Raw genomic sequence first — 24821 nt, 5'->3', positions numbered from 1 at the left:
GCAGTTAATTGCCTAAATCGTGCAAAAATGTATTTTTAGCCTAAAATCACTTAATACTTACCAACATTTTGTAAACATTCAAAGTACATTGATTTAAAGCCTTAAATTATACTTTATTTATCCACTTTTTCACTCTATTACAGGATTAGCAAATAATATTTAAAAAATAATTAAAAGATTGATAAGAATATACACATTGTGTAAAAAAAGCATACCAACAGATTTAAGCAATTAAATTTTAATTTTAACTATTATAAATACATAAAAAAAATTATTTATTTATTGAGTTAAAATGTACAATGTTATACATTTCAAAATTGTTTGCAGAAAAATTTTTCCTTCTATCACTCAATATGTTTTTTGATTTGAAAAATGTTCGTTCTTCTTCAACAGAAGTTATAGGATTCATTTTGAAGCATGCGATGATTGCAGGCTGTGATTCAACATTTATATTTTTCTATACATTTATGCATACGTTGTTTTTTTATGAGAGCGTAATCTGTGTTTTTTCCAAAACGGAGTTAAATTTGTGACCCATAATTTCTCATTTCTCGTTTTTCATTTTTTTAAGACTTTCTCCAATAGTTTCAAATATTTCAATTTGTTTATTTAGGGATATATTTCGGAATTTTAACTGGGTTAATGCTTGGGGAAAAGTTGACAAATGTGATTTTATAAAAGACAAATCAGAAATTATGGACACCGAAGTTATGAATCTCTTTAACTTTTTGATTGTCTGTAACGTATTTTAGCAACCACTGGTTTAATTAAAATAAATATAAAAAAAATATTATTTCGCGTTTTACTGACTGAGCGCCGTACTCATACGTTACAAATATACAAGAGCCTACTGACAGGTTAAATAAAAATATTGTTTCCTACCTGTGTTACAATGAACATCAATTTCAGATTTCCTTTCACTGATTTTTCACAAGAAGCGCAGAAGACAGATTTCCTATCAAATTTCAACTCTGGGTAATTTGATATCCAGGTTTTAATTTTTGACGACAAACTTGACCCAATTTTTGGCATTTTAAAAATATGGTTATACTTCTTTAAGTAAATTATTCGTAATGAAACAATCACGACACTGACGTGCATTACACTAACCGATTCAAGAAATACTCAATCATACACAAAGTCAGACAGAACTTAAGTGGTATTACTAGGTGTTATTCACCGCTAACGATGATATTAAATTTTTGTTGGTACCTATAAACATGTTAAGACATATTATTGTGTAAACTTTATGTTTTATGGCTTTTATTATTGGAAATATAGGTGCCGAAACGAGTAGTGAGTATATTTTATTTTTTTTCATTTCGTATTAAGAGAAATCGCTTATTCGTGTTTATGAAAATCTGAAAACAGATAATTACAATTTGTATTCATAGATATAGTGTTATTTTAATAAAATAGTATTCAAAACATATTATGAAATAGAACGAGATTTCTTATTACGTTATATTTCTAACAGAATCTATAAACTTGCCCAAGATATTGCTTATTTTTTTTCTACACTAAATTAAGATTTAAAAAGACAGCTTGAAGCTATGAGTTATGGCTTAGGACTAAAGACCGGACTTTCATGCAGTAAAAATGAAAAAAATGTGCAGTTAATAACTTAAAAATTACAAAAACATGCAGTTAATTGCCTAAATCGTGCAAAAATGTATTTTTGGCCTAAAATCACTTAATACTTACCAACATTTTGTAAACATTCAAAGTACATTGATTTAAAGCCTTAAATTATACTTAATTTATCCACTTTTTCATTCTATTACAGGATTAGCAAATAATAATTAAAAAATAATTAAAAGATTGATAAGAATATACACATTGTGTAAAAAAACTATACCAACAGAGCTAAGCTATTTAATTTTAATTTTAACTATTATAAATACATAAAAAAAATTATTTATTTATTGAGTTAAAATGTACAATGTTATACATTTCAAAATTGTTTGCAGAAAAATTTTTCCTTCTATCACTCAATATGTTTTTTGATTTGAAAAATGTTCGTTCTTCTTCAACAGAAGTTATAGGATTCATTTTGAAGCATGCGATGATTGCAGGCTGTGATTCAACATTTATATTTTTCTATACATTTATGCATACGTTGTTTTTTTATGAGAGCGTAATCTGTGTTTTTTCCAAAACGGAGTTAAATTTGTGACTCATAATTTCTCATTTCTCGTTTTTCATTTTTTTAAGACTTTCTCCAATAGTTTCAAATATTTCAATTTGTTTATTTAGGGATATATTTCGGAATTTTAACTGGGTTAATGCTTGGGGAAAAGTTGACAAATGTGATTTTATAAAAGACAAATCAGAAATTATGGACACCGAAGTTATGAATCTCTTTAACTTTTTGATTGTCTGTAACGTATTTTAGCAACCACTGGTTTAATTAAAATAAATATAAAAAAAATATTATTTCGCGTTTTACTGACTGAGCGCCGTACTCATACGTTACAAATATACAAGAGCCTACTGACAGGTTAAATAAAAATATTGTTTCCTACCTGTGTTACAATGAACATCAATTTGAGATTTCCTTTTACATCCGACCGATTTTCCACAAGTAGCGCAGAAGATAGATTTCCCATCAAATTTCAACACTGGGTAATTTGATGTTAAGGTTTTAATTTTTGACGACAGACTTGACCCAATTTTTGGAATTTTAAATATTTGTTTATACTTCTTTACGTAAATTATTCGTAATGAAACAATCACGACACCGACGTGAATTACACTAACCGATTCAAGAAACACCCAATCAAACACAAAGTCAGACAGAACTAAAGTGCTAATGGCCAGGGATTCCAAATTATTATCTTACTAGTATTTGCTGTCATTTATTTTTACCACGAAACACTCATAAATTTATGTTATTCTAAGAATATTATCAGCATGTGTTCATTTTTTTTTATGGTTTATATTATTGGAAATATATATATTTATAGCTTTAGTTTATGATTTTTTTTTCTACACCCCAGTCAGCATTTTGTAATAATTATATCATAATAGTATTAAAATAACGTTATACTAATATTATTCGTTATCATAATGTTATAATAATATTATTAAACAAAAAATTGCTGTCCTGGACCTAAATTACGATTTAAAAAGGCAGCTAGAAGCTATGAGTTATAACTCATAGCTTCAAGCTGCCTTTTTATAATACCTAGACATATTGTACTCAATGTGTTTAAATATATAATTTATTATGTTATTTATATATGAAATTGCCCATTATAGGTACAGGATGTATCTTATGTCATTGAACGCGGTGTACTTTAACGATTTTAGATCGATGACATAGAATTTCGTTAAAACGAAAACAGACGAGTTTCTTTATTTTTAACAGGCAATTTTTTTATAATAATTTCAATATTATTTATAACCAATACCAAAATCAAATTTATTTTTTCAAATGGTAACTAATATATTTTTTAATGGAATCTGGTAAATCTTGATAGTCAAATCATCAATTTTGGTTCGCTAGTTTATTAACTATAGTCCTCTAATGTTTAGTAATATATGAATTAATACTTTTAATTTAAATAATTGGTATAGGTTTAATTTACAAGAGCTAAATATTTTTTTCTTATAGGTAACTCACTTTTATAACTTTAAATTTGAACCATAAGTTCCCTATATTGGGAGGAATCGCATGCAAAGTATGAATTTATCATATGAATTTCTTTAATAATTTATATTTAATAAGCGTAATTTAAAAAAAAACTATTTGCAAGATATTTAGATAAATAGTCAATCTCAATATAGGTTTGTACCTAATTTAGGCATACTTCTCATCTGAGTTAATTACAGATTTCCAATATTATTATAACAAGAATCAAATACCATAAGGTATTACCTTAGCCACCTGATAAAGATTCCAAATGAATGCTATTGTAAGAGAATTAGCATAGGAATTTAAGATAGGAATAATTCAAAATAAAATGTAAATGTCCAAAACTAAAAAATTTGAAGGGTTATGAATTTAAACTCCTAAATGCATACTTTGCATGCGACACCTACCAATATAGAGAACCTATATGGCTCAAATTTCAAGTTTATCCCACTACGAGAAGAGCACCACAATACATTGCACTTTTTTCATTACACAGATTATTTAACCTCTGTACACACCTAAGGCATTAATGTCAACAATCGAATATAATTTACCAATTTACTATTATCACTGTAGCCACCTAATAAAGAATCGAAATGTATGATATTGTAGGTAAGAAAAGTAACTGTGAAGTAAATAATTATGACTACCTATAATAACAAATTAAAATAGGAATACTGGTTTTGATGATTGTATGTTAAAATAAAAATAATGAAATACGTTCGCCAACAATTTTGTTTGTTTTTTTTTTGTTGTGGAGAGGGGTAGGGGGAGAGTCATTAGATTACCAATTTTTTACCGAAACTACTTAGGTCTATAAAAATAAAAAATAAAATAAAAAAGTTAAATTAATAATTTCACTATCAACATTTTCATAAAAAAAAGCTTTACCGGAATCCACTAAAAATATAGTATAGTTACTATTTGAAAAAATAAAGTTGATTTTGCTATAACTTTGTAAATTTGTAATGTTTTTAAATTTTGTATTCATATTCATGTTTAATAAGTGTTTTGTTATTTTACTTTTAAATATATTTTAGTTTTTATTTATTTTCTTCAAATGATAATGATATAAGACCTAGTGCATGTAATTTTATAAGACTTATGCTCTTTGTCACTAAAATAAGTTTTAATTAGTGACTTGGGCCTTTTCTCATAAAAAAATTCTGTATAACGACTTATTACCATACGCGTTCTATTTTATCTCGTAAACCAAATCCCACATGACATCTACAGAACCATTCAACGCGGCTTGAAATTTCACACAGAATTAATGTAAAAAACTGAAAATGTCCAAAATTGACTTAAGCCCTTTTTCTTAAAAACCATCAAATTTCTCGATTAGAACAATTAGGTACCAATGTAATATTAATTATTAGGAGTACCTTTGCCACGACAACATTAGATCACAAACGTAGATATCTTTTATTTGCAAATTTATAAAATCAAACTTAATGGTAAGGATATTATTTTTAAACAAATGCCTATTAAAATTGATATTTTACTACACAGTACACACGTAAGTTTGTCACCGGTTGTGACGTTCTCTTAGATTTAGTCAACTATCTTGCTCTCGTTTTGTTGGTAAAATATCTAATACATTTTTAAATACTATTTAATTATTTAGAAATTGATAGATTAGTTGAATGCTATAGTAAGTAACTTGATTTTACTTTATAATATACACAACATATTTCTCTTATAAATACATTGAGTTTCACTCAACGCAATCATATTTCTACAGTATTTATTATAAAACTTTGTTAGTCTGTAATTTTGATTTTAAAATAATATGAAAAATAAATTATTATTACACAACGTTCAAGTACATTGTTTAATATGTCAATTGATTAGGGGTTACTTGAGAAGACTTCGTACCGGCTTATGTATGGTTTTCTCCGTCTTACTAACCCACAATAATATATCAAAACTTACAGTTCAAATTAGTGCGTGTGGTCGGCTTTTACCTATTATCAAACTTAAATGTAAAAATATTTACCGTGTTCACTCGTTGGTTATTACTTTATTCAAATATTTAAGTGAGTGATGAGTATATTATAAAATAATAATATATAAAAATGCTAATATAATTCACCTAAAAATTAAAACATCGTAAAAACCCAACGAGACAAGACATATACTGTTCTTAACTTATGATTCACTATAGGTCAATTCACTATAATATTTAAGATAATAGTACAAATTTGTAACTGCTGGACATGCATTTTGGCATATTACATAATATGCGTATATCTAAGATGGAGAAAACATTATATTAAGTGAATTCTATTATTTATGGTGCATTTATGATTTAATGATGTGTACAATTTATTTTATTTTTATTGAATTCTAAAACATAGCGATATTAAAATAAAATATAAACTGCAAAATAGAGAACTCACTGAATGGCTATTACTTCAGTGCCTAAACCAAATAAAACGTTTTATAAAAATAATGAATTGTCATGCGATTTCAAATTCAATCGATTCAGTGAGTTATAATGAAGTTCTGTAGCTGCATTTAATAAAATAAAATATACCATATAGTTGTTATTCTATGATCAAAATGCCTGCCATTTTAAAATAATTAATTGGAGAACTTACAAAATAAGATCATTTTAACTTGTTTTAAATAAACGAATACAATTATTTTAATGAATATAATGTATCAATCGTATATTTTAGAGCTGGAACTGATATATTATTATAATTATTATATGCATAGTATAAATCAACTAAATATTAAATGGCAAAGAGTTAAATATTTAGTTAATATTAAATTTAAAGATATATTGTATTAATATTTTCAAGTAGGTAGTCAGGACTTATCAGATGTAGTAAACTATAGTATTTTAATAATAATATATATAAGATATGATTCGATTAGCGCTGTTCTTGGATTTTAGTATTAATATATTTCCTATTGAGTTGTTCTTTTAGTAAATATGATGTTAAATATCTGTAATTTAATACGCATTTGCAGTAAGGAATAATTTAATTATTTTAGGTAGTTATTTTAAATTTTACTTATAGCTATAGTAACTTAATATTGTGATGACTAAATAAGTATTAAATCTATATATATATAATTTATATCGGTATAAATGTTTTGTTACGTCTGCACCAAAAGTTAATTTTTTGATGCTGATTGAAGCGTTAGAAAATAACTGGGGATCAGAGGAAATAAAAGTTAATTTTGAATCACCATATTATATTATAGGCGTATAATTAGGCGTAATATATAAGAAATACCGATTTCGGAAACCAGTATAAGCCGTTAAAACCGAAACCGGAAAAAACTGGATACCTATATTAACTTCCAAACCAAAACCGAAAATATAATTTAGAAACCTGCAGTATAAACAGTTAATAAACTGAAACGAAAAACAAAATCAAAATGAAACGAAAAACGAAAAATTGGAAACCGGTATTATAATTTAAAACTGAAACCAAGAAAAATTTATAACCGGTATTAAATCCAAAACTGAAACCGAAAAACATTGGAAAATGGTAAACAAACCGTGATTAAAACCAAAATGTCCTAATACCGGTATTGAAAAATTGAAACCAAAATCGAAAAAATTATCTACTGGTAGATACACAAAATCGAAACCTAAACCGAAATTCTTTCAATCGGTTTCAAGCCCTGATTTTTAATCTTTTAGCTTAAGCACAAATAGAAAATGTGGCACGAACAGAAAATTATTTTAGTTTTGGGTCAATTTCAGCCATCGCCTCTTGCAGATCGCTTAGCAATCGTTTTCCGTGTTTAAAACACCTCACATCACGCCCTATCTACACAATATACTGCCATCATTATTAATACTTTCTTTCCCGACCAAGGTTGCTCAAGCTTAAGATTTAAATTTTCAATAAATATATTTGTATAAAATGTATATGCTATATTTCTTTCAATTATAGTATTAATATAATATATGACCAGAAACAACAATTTAATTTAATGAAAAAAAAATAATGCATGATCTACAGAAGTGTATGATGCAAATCATATAACATGTACACATAATATAATTCTATAAACACTCTTCAAGCCACAAGGAACATAAAAATATAACTTGATTTAAATTTGTATGGACCAACATCCATTATCCATCTGACTTAGCACGTTCAAAATGAATAACACAAAATTAGTCAATAGGCGCAAGCGTACTGATGAATTGTTTTTATAAAGATTTATTTACTGTTATTTATAATTGAAACTTTTATAGAGCAAATGTATTTAAACGAACTTGCAGTTAAAAAACCTGGTACGTACATTTTTTAGACTTATAAAAAAACCCTAATTTATTCTGATTAACTTTGTTACAAAACTATAAGTGCTGGCTGTGTCTTTCCACTGTAACGGTTACAGCTATTACTCGTCCAATTGATTGCGCTAATTGCCAGTGGCGTATTTATGGATGATACGACATAGAAAATTTTCGTTCAGCAGATTCAATAGTGTGTTGTTAGTTTTGATATTAGATTGAATTGACCTATAATGAAATTTAAAGGTAAGATTATCATTTAGGACCCCATGTAGGATTTTATTAATTTTATTATTTTTAAGTGAGTTTTGATCATTTTTAAATGTACACTTTCAAAAGGTCATAACTTATTTAAAACTAACAATATCAATAAAAGCCTAGATAATAATCTTATATTTAAATTTGTTAATAGGTCAATTCACTCTTATATAAAAACTAACAGCACACAATTGAATCTGCTGAACGAACATTTGCTATGTCGTCCACTTTAATCTATAATCGACAATCGTTAACGTCGTTTTCATGTACCTATTACCGAGACAGTACCTTCATGTTATTTTATTAAAAGGTTTAAGTATATTAACATTTTACAATAGATAAGTGGATACTAAAAAAACCTAAACTTTATGTAGAAAATGGAATACAGCTTCAGGAAGATAATTATTACGATCCAAATAGGGTGCTATCAAAAAGAGAAATTGATCCAAGTAAGGCTATTGTCATTATTATTATAATATAAAATTATATAATTATAATTATTATTACCTACTATTGAACTTAAAAATAATGTTATTTATTAAATATAATTATTGTGCTATAGCAGTGTAGTGATGAACGTAATTGTAAATAACAATATAGTGGGACAGTGCTTCTATAGCAGTAACCAAATTACTACTGCATAACAGTATTAATTAAGTGCGTTTTTAAAAGTAGTTTTTTGCCCCTTCAAGAATTTTAACGAATGTTAAACTAAAACTATTATTAATGCTTAATAGGTTTAAATGAGTCAGTACTTAGTACCAGTACACAAATACACTCGCAAACTTATGATTATGATATTGGTGTCTATGTAGAAAAAACTTCTTTGTATCGAGGGCAGTAACTTATTGCCCTCGATACAAAGACGATGCATAAAATAAATAATATAAAAATGATGAAAGGTTTGTTCAAAAGAGGAATAGTATTCAATTATCCTCGACGTTCGTCACTTGTTTTTTGTATTGAACAAGCATTCCATACATGAGGGGTGGTCCAAAACGTATTATTGCCAAAATTGACAAAATCGAGTTGGGTATCAATTCTTGTGGAAAAAATAACGATACATCGATTGGCGTCGTCAGAAAAGATCAAAATGTACTATTACCTGGTCAAATTCACGATTCAAAATGACTGGTTAATCCAAAATGAACATTTTCCATACATAAAAATGATATATTTTAGAAAATCAAAACGTACTTTTACCCGTATTGTACGTATACCTAATTAATATAAGGAAGTAAAAATGTTATTCCAAAACGTACTAAAATGTAATTTTTTAATATTTAATTAAGTTTTAAATTAAATTAAAAATATAAGTCTAGAATATTTTACACATTTGAATCGTTTTAAATATAAATAATATATTATTAAATAATTAAAAAAAATTTTTTTTCAAAATGATTTAACAGGTTATAAATGGTTAGTTTTTATTGGAAATGTTAAGATATAGAAAAACGCTTCTCCTAAAAAATCAGTATTTAGGCAATAGTACGTTGTGGATTTCCACCCCTCACGCATACACTAATGTATAGGTATTGGCACGTAAACATATTATGTTTCTTGGATTTTCTTAAAATTCTTGTCTATTAACCTTTGACCATCCATATAATTTTCATAGCTATTTTTTGAGATTTGACATGATCAATCATGTCATTGACTTTTCTAGAAATATAAAAGCCATTGTGATATTTACACTTGATAATTCGAGCATGATATTTTGGTTAGATATTCGATCCATTAGTACGTAAAATTGAGTGTCACTCTTCGTTGTATCAGGCTAAATAATATATATTTTTATATTGCCACTACGCTCACAAGTTTGTGTAGTTGATTAAAATGAAATATAAAAATGGTAACAAACTGAGATTGACCTATGTGTATTGCGTTATATAATTTAAATGTTCATAGGCGAATTTGACAACATATTAAATAAAATCTGTAAGTATACATTAGATAGTAGTCATTTATAATGTTATATTTAAATATTTTATTATGCATTAATTGATTGTTGATGTTTAAATATATTAAAATAGGTAGGTAATACAAAACGTATTAGTCATATAATCAAATATTATGTTGGTAATAATGATAATACGTAAATCGATCGTAAGGTTGTTCTAATGTAAATGCATACCTATAAGCAAACACATAGTTACTATTAGAATTGTTATATTATTACATTTGATTATTTGAAGAAAACCTTACATTTAATATATATTTTTATAACTCTGCATCAGGGAAGAGGGAACTAATTTACTATGAAATATCATCTGCAATATTTCTGTATTTCTCAGTTATATAACGATCACATGTACTAACAATCGTAGAAGGAGAAAGGATGTAGTTATGAGGTAGATTTAAAAATATAGAGTACATAAAATCAATTCGCCAACCAAATGCAATTTAAGTTAATGAGCACTTATTACTAAACTTATATTCTAAATACAGCTCTTAAAAAATCCTTACATCCGTAGCAAGAGTACAAATACCTAGTCAATTCGCCAACCGGATGTAATTTAAGTTAATGAGCACTTATTGTTATATTCGTGTTTTAAATATAATTGTGTAATAATAATGTAATGGGTCTACAATATGATGATAGTCACAGAACCTTATGGCTTCAAGAGATTAATGGATAGGTGAGTGGAAAATATGAACAATGTGAATTTGTTTGATATAGAGATAGCAATTCAAACAGTCATACCGAATGCTGAGACAATCCAATATACATATACTGTTTACGCATAAACGTGCAGTGAGAAGCACTCCTTCGAACAGTAGTGGAAGAGTGTCGTGATGTTGACTGGCGTGGACGTTGTGCATGTGTCTTCTTCTGAGAGATACTGTTGTTGGATCGATTCTGTAGGGTCCTTATATAATATGATTTCTGTGTAATCCCTTCTTCTGATAGCATCGATTAATACGTGATATTAAAGTATTGATATTTTTTCTTATTTTGGGCGGCGCGACAAAGGTAGAACTGGTAATTTATTGTTTTTTTTTTGACCGAAAGTCTTGATCGGAAAATTATCGATGGGGTCTTGTAGTATATAATATATAATGTATAAAAATACGTAAGAATGCATTCATGGTTTTATAATATACGGTGTCATCTGGCGTCGCTGATAATTGATTGTGTTGTTTTTACTAAACTTTTGATAGGGGAGGTGTAGAATATTATTTAAGCATTTCATGTGTCACATGTGTATGTAAGAGGAGTGCGTATAATGTATATATGTTTATTGGACCACCTACATTCCATAATATAGTTCGTTGTCATTAGTTGTCTCGTGTTTTATTTTAAGGTTAGGTATATATTTATTACACAGATGAAGAATATAAGGTCAAAACCGTAAAGGAAAACGTGTAATCTAATTTATCCTTTTATAAATAAACATACTGGTTTCAGTAGTAAGTATGAATTACAAATTACTTGCACCTAGTGTTATATTTAATTTGTATAATGTATAATGTGTTTACATATAGACGATAAATTATATTACAATAGGTAATAGGTACAAATAAAAATATGCACTACATAATATATAATACGTAGAGCGATCCCTAAATTGTTACAATGTAAATTCATACCTACCTTCTATCACGTAGTTACTATTGTAATATTGATATAATATATGACATTTCATTAATTGTGAAGTGTGGAGATCGTCGTACTGAAATTAATCTTTGCATGATACTTGTAATAATGTAACTCAGACGATTTCGGATAATCGTATTAATACCTATTTATTTGTTAGAATATTAATTTAATCACTTATAAGTTAGATGTGCGCAAAATATCAAATTGTTTGAGAGTCTAAAAGAAAATGAGTATAAAAACGTATGAACTTGGAAGTTGTATGAAGTTCATACACTTAAATTATGGAATAGTGGTTAATCTAATGATTTATATGTGCAATAAGAATCTTCCGATATATTATTATTTTAAAGAGATTGTCAAACAGGGAACTCTCAAAGTTTCACTGTGGAAATTGAAACTTTTTTTGTTGTTTAAATTGTTGTAATTGGTTGCAGATTATAAAGACAATAGTCAAACTCAAAATTTATATCATTTCTTTTTTGGATAGGACTGGTAGTTTTTGGTTACTTGGGTAGATCATGTACAGGCATGCATAGAATTATCCAGCTTACGCTCCCGGATAAATATACTTTACCTCAAAACAATACTATGTGTATAGCTTATATACTCAAAAACAACTCTATTTATAATGCAAAAATATCAGAGATTGTTTTTAGAGATGTAAGAAAAGTTTAGAGAGTAATTAGCTTAAACAACATTATAAAAAAATACCAATTTTCATTTAAATTTTTCAAATTTTTAATTTATTTCATATAGCTAGGTACACTAACACTTGCATTGTACTAAATTAATAATTCTAATATGATAATATATTTATATGTTGTAATTACGTAGGTCCACAAGTATTTGTAGTACAATATATTGAAGTATAAAAACAATAACAAACTGAGATTTATATATAATATAATTTATCATTTTATAGATCATAAGCAGTATCAAACGTCGAATGATTTTTATAAAATAATAAATGCATTAAGTAAGTATACATGTCTAGTTATTAATAGTGTTATATTTTAATAATAAATAACATGTACTGGGGTCATTGAATCTTTAGTATTATATAGTAATATAGATGATTAAGGTGGTTCCAGTCAGTCAATAAAAAAATATTTTAGACCCTCCGCTGTGACAAGATTGTGAGACTTTAGACGGTTCGATTTTAACGCTGTAAAAATAATATTTCTGAAATTCTTCTCAAGAGAACGGTGGGAGCTTTTTCTTAAAGTTTGAACTTTTAACAATATTATAATATTTATAAATTTCAGTTTTAACAACACTTTTGTGTATTTTTTTTGCTCCGATAGCTGATCTAAATCCACTGTATTCCTGATAGTATTTACTGGTTTAGTGTAGAATAAAAACCTAGCTTATACCGAAATAATTCATTGTTTAAATTCAAGGAGAAAACTGAGGGTTCTACTACTAACCTACTACATTGCACCATGCTTTATTAATACTTAAAATAATAATAAATATTTCACTTTCTTGCTGTTTTTATATGAAAATATATACTTTTATAGAGAAAGAATTAGTTCATAATGTATACATGCAAAACAGAGTGAATGCATTGGGTAAGTTTACATGACTGCTTACCGGATATCACATATTATTACATTTTATTATTTGATAATAAATGTATATATTATATCATTATAATTCAGCATCAGGGAAGAGGGAATTAATTCAGTATGAGATGGTATATAATAAATTGTAGTCTTGTTCTATACTTTCTTAGTAATATAGCGATCACACACACTAACAATTGTAGAAGGAGACATTTTGTAGGTAGTTAAACATTTGTTGTAAAAAACTCTTTTTACACAAAAATTATTATCTGTGGCTGTACCTAGAGCTGTTCGATTAATTTTTTTACCACTCGATTATTAATTTCACATTTTATCGATTATTTCGATTAATCGAAAATTAATAATCAAACCAAAATTCGATTTTATAACGACTAATAATTAATCGATCACCAATTTTTTCAATGACTGATTAACCGATTAATCGATTTTTTTTAATGAAGATTAGTGTGTTGGTGTAAAGTAAACACAGACCCACTCAAAATGGAATAGAGTACAAAATTCCCAAAGTGCTAAAAATAGAAATTCATTCGAACCGTCAAAACAACGATTAATCATCTTGTTTATTCGAAAAATTCGATTAATTGATTAATCGGAAATTTGATTACTTGATTAATCGAATTTAGTTTATTTGGCGATTAATCGAATTTTATGAAAACTGTAAAATAATCGAAGAAAAAAAATAATCGTCGTAATAATCGATTAATCGAAATAATCGAACAGCCCTAGCTGTACCTAATATGTAGGTAGTTAATGTTAGTGTGCCGTTTTCTTCCTACGTGGTGTGATTAGTACGCTACACAGATTTTCAATACATCTCTCCATCTTATCATTAAAATATTAAATAATCATCATAATAGTATTATTACAAGCACCGCTAATACCTTTCATATTCCTTCCAGTTTTTTTATTTTATACCTACATACAGTTTTATAATATATATTTATTAGACCTAGTGTATAGGTACTAAAATCTTATTTTATATGATAATAGCTGAAAAAGACCTTAAAAGAAAACTTGATGGTAAGTGGTTTTTGTCAATGATATGTAATAATAATTATTGAATGTTTAATGCCTTTATAATCCATGTATATTTATTACTGCTTATAATGCAGGTGTCTATGCAAATATAAAATGTAGCATTTATAAAATAACAATAAACACTTACGTGAACCTAATTCAAATCATTTCAGAACCACTGAAGACGTTTGTTTTTAATTGGGCGCCTGATCATTCAAAAGGTAGATAATAATTAAACTGGTTACAAACCCATAAAACATAAATCTCACACGTTACAAAATAATTTATTATTATTATATTATAAATTATAATAATATACTCGTATACTCCTAAACTATTATTTGGTAGGTAGGTACTATAATTATATTCAACCAAAAATAAAAAATTGTATCTAATTAAACTGTTATTTTTTTTTATTTTTTCAAAGAATTCTTTAGATCAGTGTCAGAGTTTTGTGCTACATACGGCTCAAATCCTGAAACTATTGAAATGCATAAAGTAAAAAATTCACAATAGTAGTGCAAAAAAGGTAAATATTACTTTAATAATATAAACTTTCTTATTTTTTTTTTTCAAGTTGTGATAACTATTTGTGTGTAGTTCCCGCGAAGACGGTAGTGACTGAATTTTACCATGTAGAACTTCTTTGATTGTTTTATGCTACTATCAGTTTCGCGGGAACTACAAAAAAACAGTTATGACAACTTGAAAAAAAAATTTTGAAAACAGAGATACGACCTATTTCACTGCGGTGGGTGATTTAATTGCTTAAGAATTTCATATTTTTACTAAAAAAACATTTTAATAGAATGAAAAATTATCAAAACTTACCTATATATTGAATTTAGTTGCGTATCTTCTTTAATCAATAAACATTTATAATTGTTAACATAGTTATAATACATACAAGTTATACGTAGTACCTATAATAGTTATGAATGTTGTGGGAAGTATTTCAATTTATTGGGAAGTCTTTGGATTTTGTCGGAATACGAGGAAATTAAAGGGAATACTGTTTATTTAGTGGGAAATCTTACATTTAAAAGAAATTGTTTAAATTCCCTACGCGTGGCTGCGTGTTATTTTTTTATTATTTAGCGTGGATTAAACGTATGTTTTTAAATATACGTACGTCGTTATGAGCAGATTCTTTATATTTTTTTTTTACTTTTATCATACGCACAGGGTGAAAACTGCAAAAAGACATACGCAGTAAACGTGTTAATGTAGTTTCGAATCTTGTAATTTAAGAGGACGTCTTGTAATATAGACGGAAGTCATTGAATTTAGACGGAATAATTGGTATATATAGGAGAATGTGTATTACATTGTAGTGGGAGATCTTGGCATTTTAAGGGAAGTCTTTTCATTTTGTTGGAAGTCTTGTAAGTTAGTCTGAAGTCTTTAAAATTAGTCAGAAGACTTGGAATTTATAAGAAAGTCTATTGCAGGTGCCTTATTATATATACGCAAGTAAACTATCAATTGCTACTATAATATTATGTATTTATTAGTCCATAATTAAAAAAACTAAATTAAATCAACTGTTATTTTATTTTATTTTTTAGATAACATACAGCTTCAAATGGATACTTTACTAATTAAATTATATTGGAATGTTACTCTAATAAATAAATTATACTTATTATATAACTTAGCTACATAAAATGATTTAAATGTACTTATAATATTAATAAATATAAAATAGTGAATATAATGTAATATGAATTCATGAATTTATTTGTTTTTTTAAATGTCTTTAAATAAATAAGACATAATAGGTATGGTGTATTTGGATATTTTATTTTCAGTTAATGGTATATTATTATCATTGACCGAATGTTCAGTCTCAAAATTTGAAGCAACGTTTATGAAATAATCTTTAAATATATTACAAAACTAGATTCACTAATAATACCATCTTTGTTTTTATCTTATTTATATTTTTATTAGGTTTTCTTATTTATCTCATTTATAATATTCCAAATTTGTTTGATATTGGACTTAGAGCTTTGTAATCTGTTTTGATAATATAGTTATTTGGATTTTCGCAGTAACAAATTTAAAATATTTCTGTAGGAAATGTAATATTTTTACGAAATTAGTATCAAATGACCTGGTTCTTAATTTAGCTGATAACTTTCTAATATAAATAATAATTCCGGGAGTAATCCATTCTTTTGATTTTGAAAATGTTTTTGGTCTATATAACTTGTATCAGGAGAAGATGAATAAGTAATAAATTTGCTAATTTTAGAATTAAAAACTTCAACCATAGTATCAACATTATCATAGTCCAAACATGAATGCCAATTTTCCGTTTTTATTAGTAAGTTTAAATGCGAGCAGTGTCTATTTTATCTGGTCTTACAATTGTTTTTTTAGAATTTTCATCATGAACGAATAAATCAGATAATAACAATATTGCTGCAAAATGATCTGTTAAACCTGATCTCAAAATATGAGAAGTAATTTTATTTAAATTACATTTTTATTTTTATTTCGGATTTAAATTTTGAAGAATCGACTAATGTTACAAATTTTAGCTTACCTAAATCTTGAAAATGTTCATTAAGTTTAGTGACTATATTATCCAGTATTTCATATTGCAATATACTATATTTATTTAAAAGATCTACTTCAACTACTCCCCGAGGCTGTTTTGGACTAGTAATTTTTTTAGATTCATTAAACAAAAATGTTGCACTTTTAACACTTCTTAAAAGTATAATTCTATTTATGGATGTGTTTACTTGATCTGTACAATATTCTACATCAAAATGCTTGAATTGTAAAATTGCATACAAGGTATCAGTTATATTAAATATTTCTTTAAATACAACCATAAAATAAACAAAATCGAATTTTTTCAGTCTGTTTATAAATCCTTTTGTACCATTAGTTGATTCTATACCTGACTCAGGATTATCCATAATATTTTGCATTACTTCAAGTTCAAAGCAACAAAGTTTAATATTTTTGAACGAGTACACCAACGAGTTTCATTAGCAACCGGGATACGTTTACCAATAATAGTACCTATCTAAAACAAATGTACGTTTAGGAGACTTTAAAAAAAAAACAGATATTCCTAAAAGGGTGGAAAAAAATATTCTGGATTGTGGTATGCAATAACTTTCTTGCTGTAGAACAAGATTCAGCCGGAGTGCACAACAGTGAGTAAAAAGAGCGTGTGGTGCTTCATTTCTAATTAGTTTTTGAAGGCCGTTAACATGGCCAGTCATAACACTTGCTCCATCTTAACACTGAGCTATCAACTTTGTTTTAAAATTAAAAAGTTCTAGTATTATAGTTATTAAACTAAAAATAGGTGATAAAGTTTACTTTATCTATGAAAATAGTTGGGTAAGTAATGACTTATGGAACATAAGGACATATTAGCGATTCTTATTATTTCCATTATAATAGTATCGATGTGAAGTTTTGTTGTTTAGATTATACAGAACGATGAATACCACTGAGGCTGATTTATATCAGCCTCAGTTTCTCATTCTATTGTATGTTTCTAACTCGCCCCCACCACCAGCTAATGTTAATATTTCAATATCGCAACTGAAGTGTAAAAATGTTTGCCTCTCGGGCCTTGTCGGTTCGATTCGTCAACGCCACCCAGCGAGTATTCGTAATATTATTTTCTTGACGTCAATCCACGGCTCCTCATAGCCAATGACCGCGGTCCGCGGGGTAAGCGATGCATGGTTTCGTATTGCCGTTATACCTGGCATCCCAAGTCGCATGTTATCAATTGTTTTATTATCGACTTTTGTCATTTACAATTTAAAATTATAAATTATATTTTATATAAAATTAATTTTAATATTTTTAAAAATAATTAGAATATTAGATGATACTGATAATTGGCTCATAATAAATTAATAGAACAATACATTTCAGGTGAGGCTGCGCCTCACTTGCCTCACCCGACGAGCCGCCACTGTATCATAGTCCATAGATATTGTTTAATAATGTACTGTTATAGGTACCTGGTACTTATGCAAAATAATTCGTATGGGTCGCTCGCATGGGCCTGTGACGGGTCTTTCCGTCGATTCCTACACGTCACACAAGTGATAAGAAATTTGCATTTGTGCTGTCTCTATAGAATATTATATAATTTAATGATCAAGGCTATATACATTACGTATTTGCGCATAATATGTATAATATTTATAGGTGTATCACAGTCGATAGACATAATAATGTACTGTAGTGGGTACTTTTTTCAAATTATCGGAATCATAATCACTGATCGGTTGAAACTACTTAGTACTCGACAGTCCCATTTTGAATACCATCGCTGTCAAAACTGAATTTAACTACAACACAAAATAGGTGAGTTTATATTACATAATATTAAAGTGTATATGATGTTGAATCAAATATGTCATCATATTGGTACTTGCGTATATCCTGCTCTTTCATAAAACTGCACACAATATGTATTTATCTACCAAAAACGGTGTACTTATTCTAGCCGGGGCCGTTTCGAAAAGCACTTTGCTGAATCAAACATTTGAAATTTTATGTCTTTGCTTTGGCACATGGAATCGAAAAACGTTACGTCACATATTACCATAGCAACCAATTATATATTATTTTGAAATTTCCGATGGAATGTTTCGTATATAAATGGTTTCCATGGTGATATGTAAAACGTATTAATCATATAGAGTTGGCAATTTTAATGGGCATTGGGCAACGAATGAACGGGATCAGATATTTTTATATAAATAGGATTATACCAATGAGCAGAAGATAGGATAATTTAAAAAGGGAGAGGACCAAAGACCAACCAAAGTATCGATACTTTACTAGTGTCGGTAGTATCGGAACGTCCCTATGTTAAGACTCTTCAGTAGACTACCTAGGTATGTGTTACATATGATAGCAAGGACAGCAAAGACATAAAATGTGGTACATCATTGCAGACTCGTATGCAATATGTTTGGGATCTTTTTTTTCTATTTTACATCACAATGTATATTAGTATATTAGTATTATATTATATACTAGCTCTAAGTGTAACTCGGGGCTCGTTAGACTCGCTGAGAGTGGGTACCGATTTTGGAGACAATGTCATTGAAAATATATAAGTCGCCACAATAAAGTTGTAAGACGAAAATTTAGGATTTGTGATAAAGATTAGTGATATGGATTGGAGATAAGGCTTGACGTTTTGGCGGGAACGTTTAAGCAATCCGTCACAAACGTTGTAAATGGATAGGCTGGATACGATCTTCTGTGTTGTTAAAAAGTGTAGAGTCGATAGATATATTCGATTGTCTAGCTATCAGTCATCAAATCACATAGGTAGGGAATCAAATCGCGGACATAATGAGAAGCGTGCCTATATCGCCAGGTATGCAATCCACTTACGGTGGATTGCCGACCTGGACGTCGGTAGCGTAGGTAACTGAAGAATGGAAAATATAGTTAGACCCCCCCCCCCGTGTTAGTTGTAAGTGAATACTGATTTTGGAGACACAGTCGAATTATAAATGCCACACTTTTATAGAAAGAGATTTTGTAATAAGAATTTATGATAAGGCCTGGCTCTATGATGGTCTCGTTTCGTAGACGGGAAAGTTTAAAAGTCGAGTTCAGTGTCTAGAAATCTCCCATGGCCCATGAAAATCGACAATTCAATGATATTATCCCCCAGCGTATGTCCGGTGCTTTTTTGTATGTGAAAAAAAATGTAAATTCGAAAACCCGCATGTTAGAGTGTCTAGCAAGTCAGTCATCACCCGTCTAAGACAAAAAAAAAAAGGCAATCCGCCTGCTGCGGATAGAGTAGTATGTGCCGTCGCATGTCCGGTGCTTTTTCTCATGTAAAAAGTGTAAAGTCGAAAACCGTCTTGGAGTGTCTAGCAAGTCAAAATCGATTACATAACTTTCAAGTTAGCCACCTAGGTAGGCAATCCGACTTTGTCGGATTGCAGACAATGTGCTACAGCAAATAAGGTAGGCAATCCACCTGCGGTGGATTGCAGACCCGACGACGAACGGATATAAGTGAAAACACTACCACACAACAGCTGAGACACGAATGAGCATAAAACACCTGTATAGCGATACGATTGATCGGTGTATCAAAGGAAATCAGAATGTAAAGAAAAACCTACACGATTAAGCATAAAAAACTCTACAACGTTGCCATTTTCCATTTTAAGCTATATTATAATATTATACAAAAATATTTATTTAAATAATCATAATAATTCAAAATATAACATAATAAATATTCTTTCATAGTCTATGAAATAGTCACATTTCATAAATCTGTTTAATAATAATAATAATAATAATAATAATAATAATAATAGTTGTGAAAATAATAAAATCAAAATATGGTATGAATTAAAAACTGCATGGTTTATAAGTCAAGAGTAAGGGTGATCGAACACAGATATTATTTTTATAATAATTTTGGAATTGTATATTAATAGTTAATTTATTATCTTATATTTTCTTCCAATTTTAAATGTTTAAAACGTCGGAACTTTATTGATCTGGAACTAATTTAATAATAACATAACATTGTCAATAAAGCTGGGCTCAGCTCACGGCTCGCGTCTGAAATCAAAATAATAATATTGGTGTAATAATACGTGAAAATAATAAATTACAAAATTTCGACCTCGTGAATGTGGAAACATAGCATAAAATATTCTATGCTCAATCATTTTATTCTCAATCGTGCTTTACCGCACACAACATACGAAATAATTTACGCACAAACAAATATAATATGTATTTATATACCTAATAATATAACAATGAACATTTTGAGAGATATGCAATTATAATTCCTAATAAAATTAATAACATATAGATACACAATATATTAACCTAACATGTAGTGTATATATATTAATATAAAAAGAAACGTGAAAAAAATCGAAAAAAAAAATGCAAAAAATGTTGAGATTACGGGCGTCCATGCTATTTAAACGCACGGAGCGGACGCCGCCCGGAAGAGCGTACGACGGATTCAAACTCGGACCTACCTAGCAACCTACGTTTAGGGAACCTACGCCTATCCTACTACGACACGATTCGTGTTGCTGAGTTCGGTCAAAACTTCATTACTTAAGCTGTGACGCTGTGTATCAACGGAGCGACGTAAACCAATATAGGTATTCGATATACATCGATGTAATCGTATATAATTTGATGTATCTACACACTGTTTAAACTTTAATTGTAATTTATTCAATGATCTGACCGTTATCGAAGCGCTCAAAGTGAGTTAAAATATTTTGGATATTTTGACTGTTATAGGAATCGATAAAATATACATTCAGTCAACTATTTAAACCTTAAATACTTTTAAAAAAAAAAAAACTGTGATTTTTAATATTTTTCTAATGTCATTGTAACAATTTAGCAGGATCCTTGTATTAAATTTTAAAGCTTTTTTACCCAACAAATAAGTTTTCTTGATATTCATACAAAAAAAAAAACTAATAAAATTGGTAACTGAATATGTCCCTAAACAGTTAAAACAAATCAAATTTTTTTGAAAATTTTATCGTGTATACAAAATTCTAGTAAATACACCAGTAAAATTTTCATGTATCTGCGTTTTTTTTTTTTAGAATAAATTGCATCAAAAACCAAAAAACGTTTTTGTCGAGAACTGACTTTACGTAAAAATTCGCGTTTATCCTTAGTTTTTATGTCGTTTTTCCCGACGCTTTTGAAAACTATTGGGAAATTTAAATTTTGATTTTCTGAACACACATCAACTACATTCAAATTTCTTCGCGAAAAATTCGATTACGGATTACACACACTAAATCTAATTTTCATTGTTAATTTACTTCCCACATATTGACACAGACGAATGTACCTACATGTAATATGAAATACCTAAACACTACTTCTTAAAACAGGGTTTGTTTCAGCTTCCGTTTTCTTCGACCTACAGTCTTCATCGTTCTGACGAAGAATAGAACGATAAAAATCTAACTTCTGGCGAAATATATAAAAGTTGAACGTCTTACAAATTTTTAACTACAAAATTCTTATAAATAAAAATTGTGCCTATGTATAAACATTCAGTAAAATTGTCATGTATCTACAGTTAATTCGTTTTTGAATTACAAAAAAATTAGAAAATCGTTACATGAGAAATCGAGTGAATATCCAATGTTGTAATAATATGAACTTCAAACGCTCATAACAATTTACTATGACTTACTTGTAGACATTTTTTTTTTGATAAAGGTAGGCAAACATAGGAGAAATCTTGTATTACTATTTAAAATCTTAGATTCAAAAACAAAAATTGTATGAATTTTTAATTCTAAATAATGTGCACGTATTAGTGAATTTTATGTCAAAATTCGAACTTTAAATGCTTATAAAAAATTGTGAATATGGATTTTTAATATTATTCATTTATTTTTGAAACAATATATTAGGATCCTTGTGTTCAATTTTCAAGCTTTTTTACCAATGAATATTTATTTACATCTAAAATGTTCTAAATATTTAGACTTGTTTTGTTTTGTTTACGGATTTTCAGTTTCCAAATCGTTTAGATTTTTAGATTCTGAGCGTAGAGAGGAAGCTTAGCAAATTAGATCAAGATGGTACTTAAGACAGGTCATTTTTCGATTTTCTCAATAGTTATTTGATGTCACAGGAAAAACTACCGACAAATTTCGAAAACCGGCTAAAAATGGGATTTTAATTTCTAACGCTTTGTTTATCACCAGAGTAACGAATAAAAAATTATAATAATATTATTATAAAATTAATTCAACTAACAGGCTATAATAATTAATAATAACAATATAAAAAATCCAGACTGACAAATCATCTCCGCTCAGAATCGTTTTTCTTTTACAATTTTGTTATATCATTGGATTTAAGTTGAATACAGTCCATTATACATTAACCCACTTTTAACCTACTGTACAGCAGAGCGACATCCACTTACCTATTTTTTTTCTATTAATATCAATAAAATTATAGTTGATGGGTCAATAAGCGTAAAAATGTAATACAATGCTCTTGATATATTATTACAACAGCAGTTAAAAAATATTAAAAATACATAAGCACAGTTATTTTATGTTCAAATTTGGACTAAATTAGATATTTAAACGAAGAAGAATGATTTTAGTTTTGTGTATCACTCTAACCAAATCCATTTTTGTTTGCCGGAATATTTTAATTTTTAATTTTTAACGTCAATATTCATTATTATTAAAATAGAATAAATATTCAAATTTGTTATTAATAATATGAAAAAACACACATTATATTAAAATTATAGAAAATAGTTCATGTCTGCACCTATAGAACACGATGTTATTACTTACATTAGGCGAATAGTGGAATAGACGACAACCAAGGCTGGACATTAACGAGTTGAAAAGTTAAAGTTAAGTTAAAAAGTTAATTTAATTTAAACTTTTTAACTTAACTTCTTAATATGTAACTTGTTACATATGGATTTTCATTAACTTAACTGTTAACTTATTAGATTTCTTTTTTAATTAACGTGAAATTAAAGAGTTAATTTTTCATTTAAAGAAGTACCTAAGTTAAGTTTATTTATTTATGTTTCACTATTTCAGTATATTTCGTTTTCATATCAAAAATTATGTATCGTGAATTGTTTAAAGTTAAAAATGTATAGCATTCGAATTTAACTTATATGGAAATACTGTATAAATTATAAACATTTCAATAGTCTATAATTTAGTTTTGGGTTGGAAAAAAATTAATTACGCTAGCGTTGTATAAAAAAAGGTGGGTAAGTGGATGTCGCTCTGCTGTACAGTAGGTTAGAAGTAGGTCACTGTATAATGGACAGTATTAAATTTGAATTCAATGATATAAAATCACTGTATAAGAAAAACGATTCTGAGCGGAGACGGTATATCAGTCTATGTATTAGACATATATATACTTATCTATGGTATTAAAAAAAAATTGACCTATAATAGGTACCTATAATAAATTCCAAATTAATCATATCATAATATCTATTAGGTACTTATAAGTTATAACGTGTTATACATCAACAAAAAACCGTGGTAAAATCATAGATTCATAGATATATAATAGTATACTTTAGAAGTTTCAAGTACCCACGAATAATATTATACAATCACAACAAAATAACTAAAATAGTTATCCTAGGTTTTTAATATGTAATTTCGTCCAAATTTGTACTTAAAATGACTATAAAAATAAACTGTGTAAATGTATTTTTTAGATTTTTTGGTAACAGAATTAATTACTTACGTGGAATCTTGTTTTAAATTTTTTAATTCTTAGATACCAAAAATTTGAAACATTTTATAAATTTTTTAACTACAAAATAATTTTTTCAAAATAAAGATTTGTATAAATTTTGTCAACATTTGTATCTTTTAAATTGCTTATTAAAAAAAAATTGTGCCTATGTATTTT

The 24821-nt window shown here is 27.8% G+C and overlaps 1 protein-coding gene across 1 annotated transcript in view; it reads left to right on the top strand.

Annotated features, from left to right (window-relative positions):
• The window catches only part of LOC100575446, a 30803-nt gene extending 14766 nt beyond the window's left edge, over positions 1–16037 (top strand). The window contains exons 3-13 of the mRNA XM_029489124.1: positions 5265–5291; positions 7866–7904; positions 8537–8611; positions 10071–10100; positions 12686–12739; positions 13284–13334; positions 14340–14369; positions 14540–14587; positions 14794–14895; positions 15818–15839; positions 15935–16037. Of these exons, the coding sequence (XP_029344984.1) occupies positions 5265–5291; positions 7866–7904; positions 8537–8611; positions 10071–10100; positions 12686–12739; positions 13284–13334; positions 14340–14369; positions 14540–14587; positions 14794–14882 (443 nt within the window). The 3' untranslated portion in view covers positions 14883–14895; positions 15818–15839; positions 15935–16037. The remainder of the gene's footprint in view (positions 1–5264; positions 5292–7865; positions 7905–8536; positions 8612–10070; positions 10101–12685; positions 12740–13283; positions 13335–14339; positions 14370–14539; positions 14588–14793; positions 14896–15817; positions 15840–15934) is intronic.
• The last annotated feature ends 8784 nt before the right edge of the window (positions 16038–24821 follow it).

Source organism: Acyrthosiphon pisum, chromosome A2 (genome assembly GCF_005508785.2).
Source record: "Acyrthosiphon pisum isolate AL4f chromosome A2, pea_aphid_22Mar2018_4r6ur, whole genome shotgun sequence".
In the NCBI taxonomy this organism is placed as follows: domain Eukaryota; kingdom Metazoa; phylum Arthropoda; class Insecta; order Hemiptera; family Aphididae; genus Acyrthosiphon; species Acyrthosiphon pisum.
This window is presented reverse-complemented; position numbering and strand designations above follow the sequence as displayed.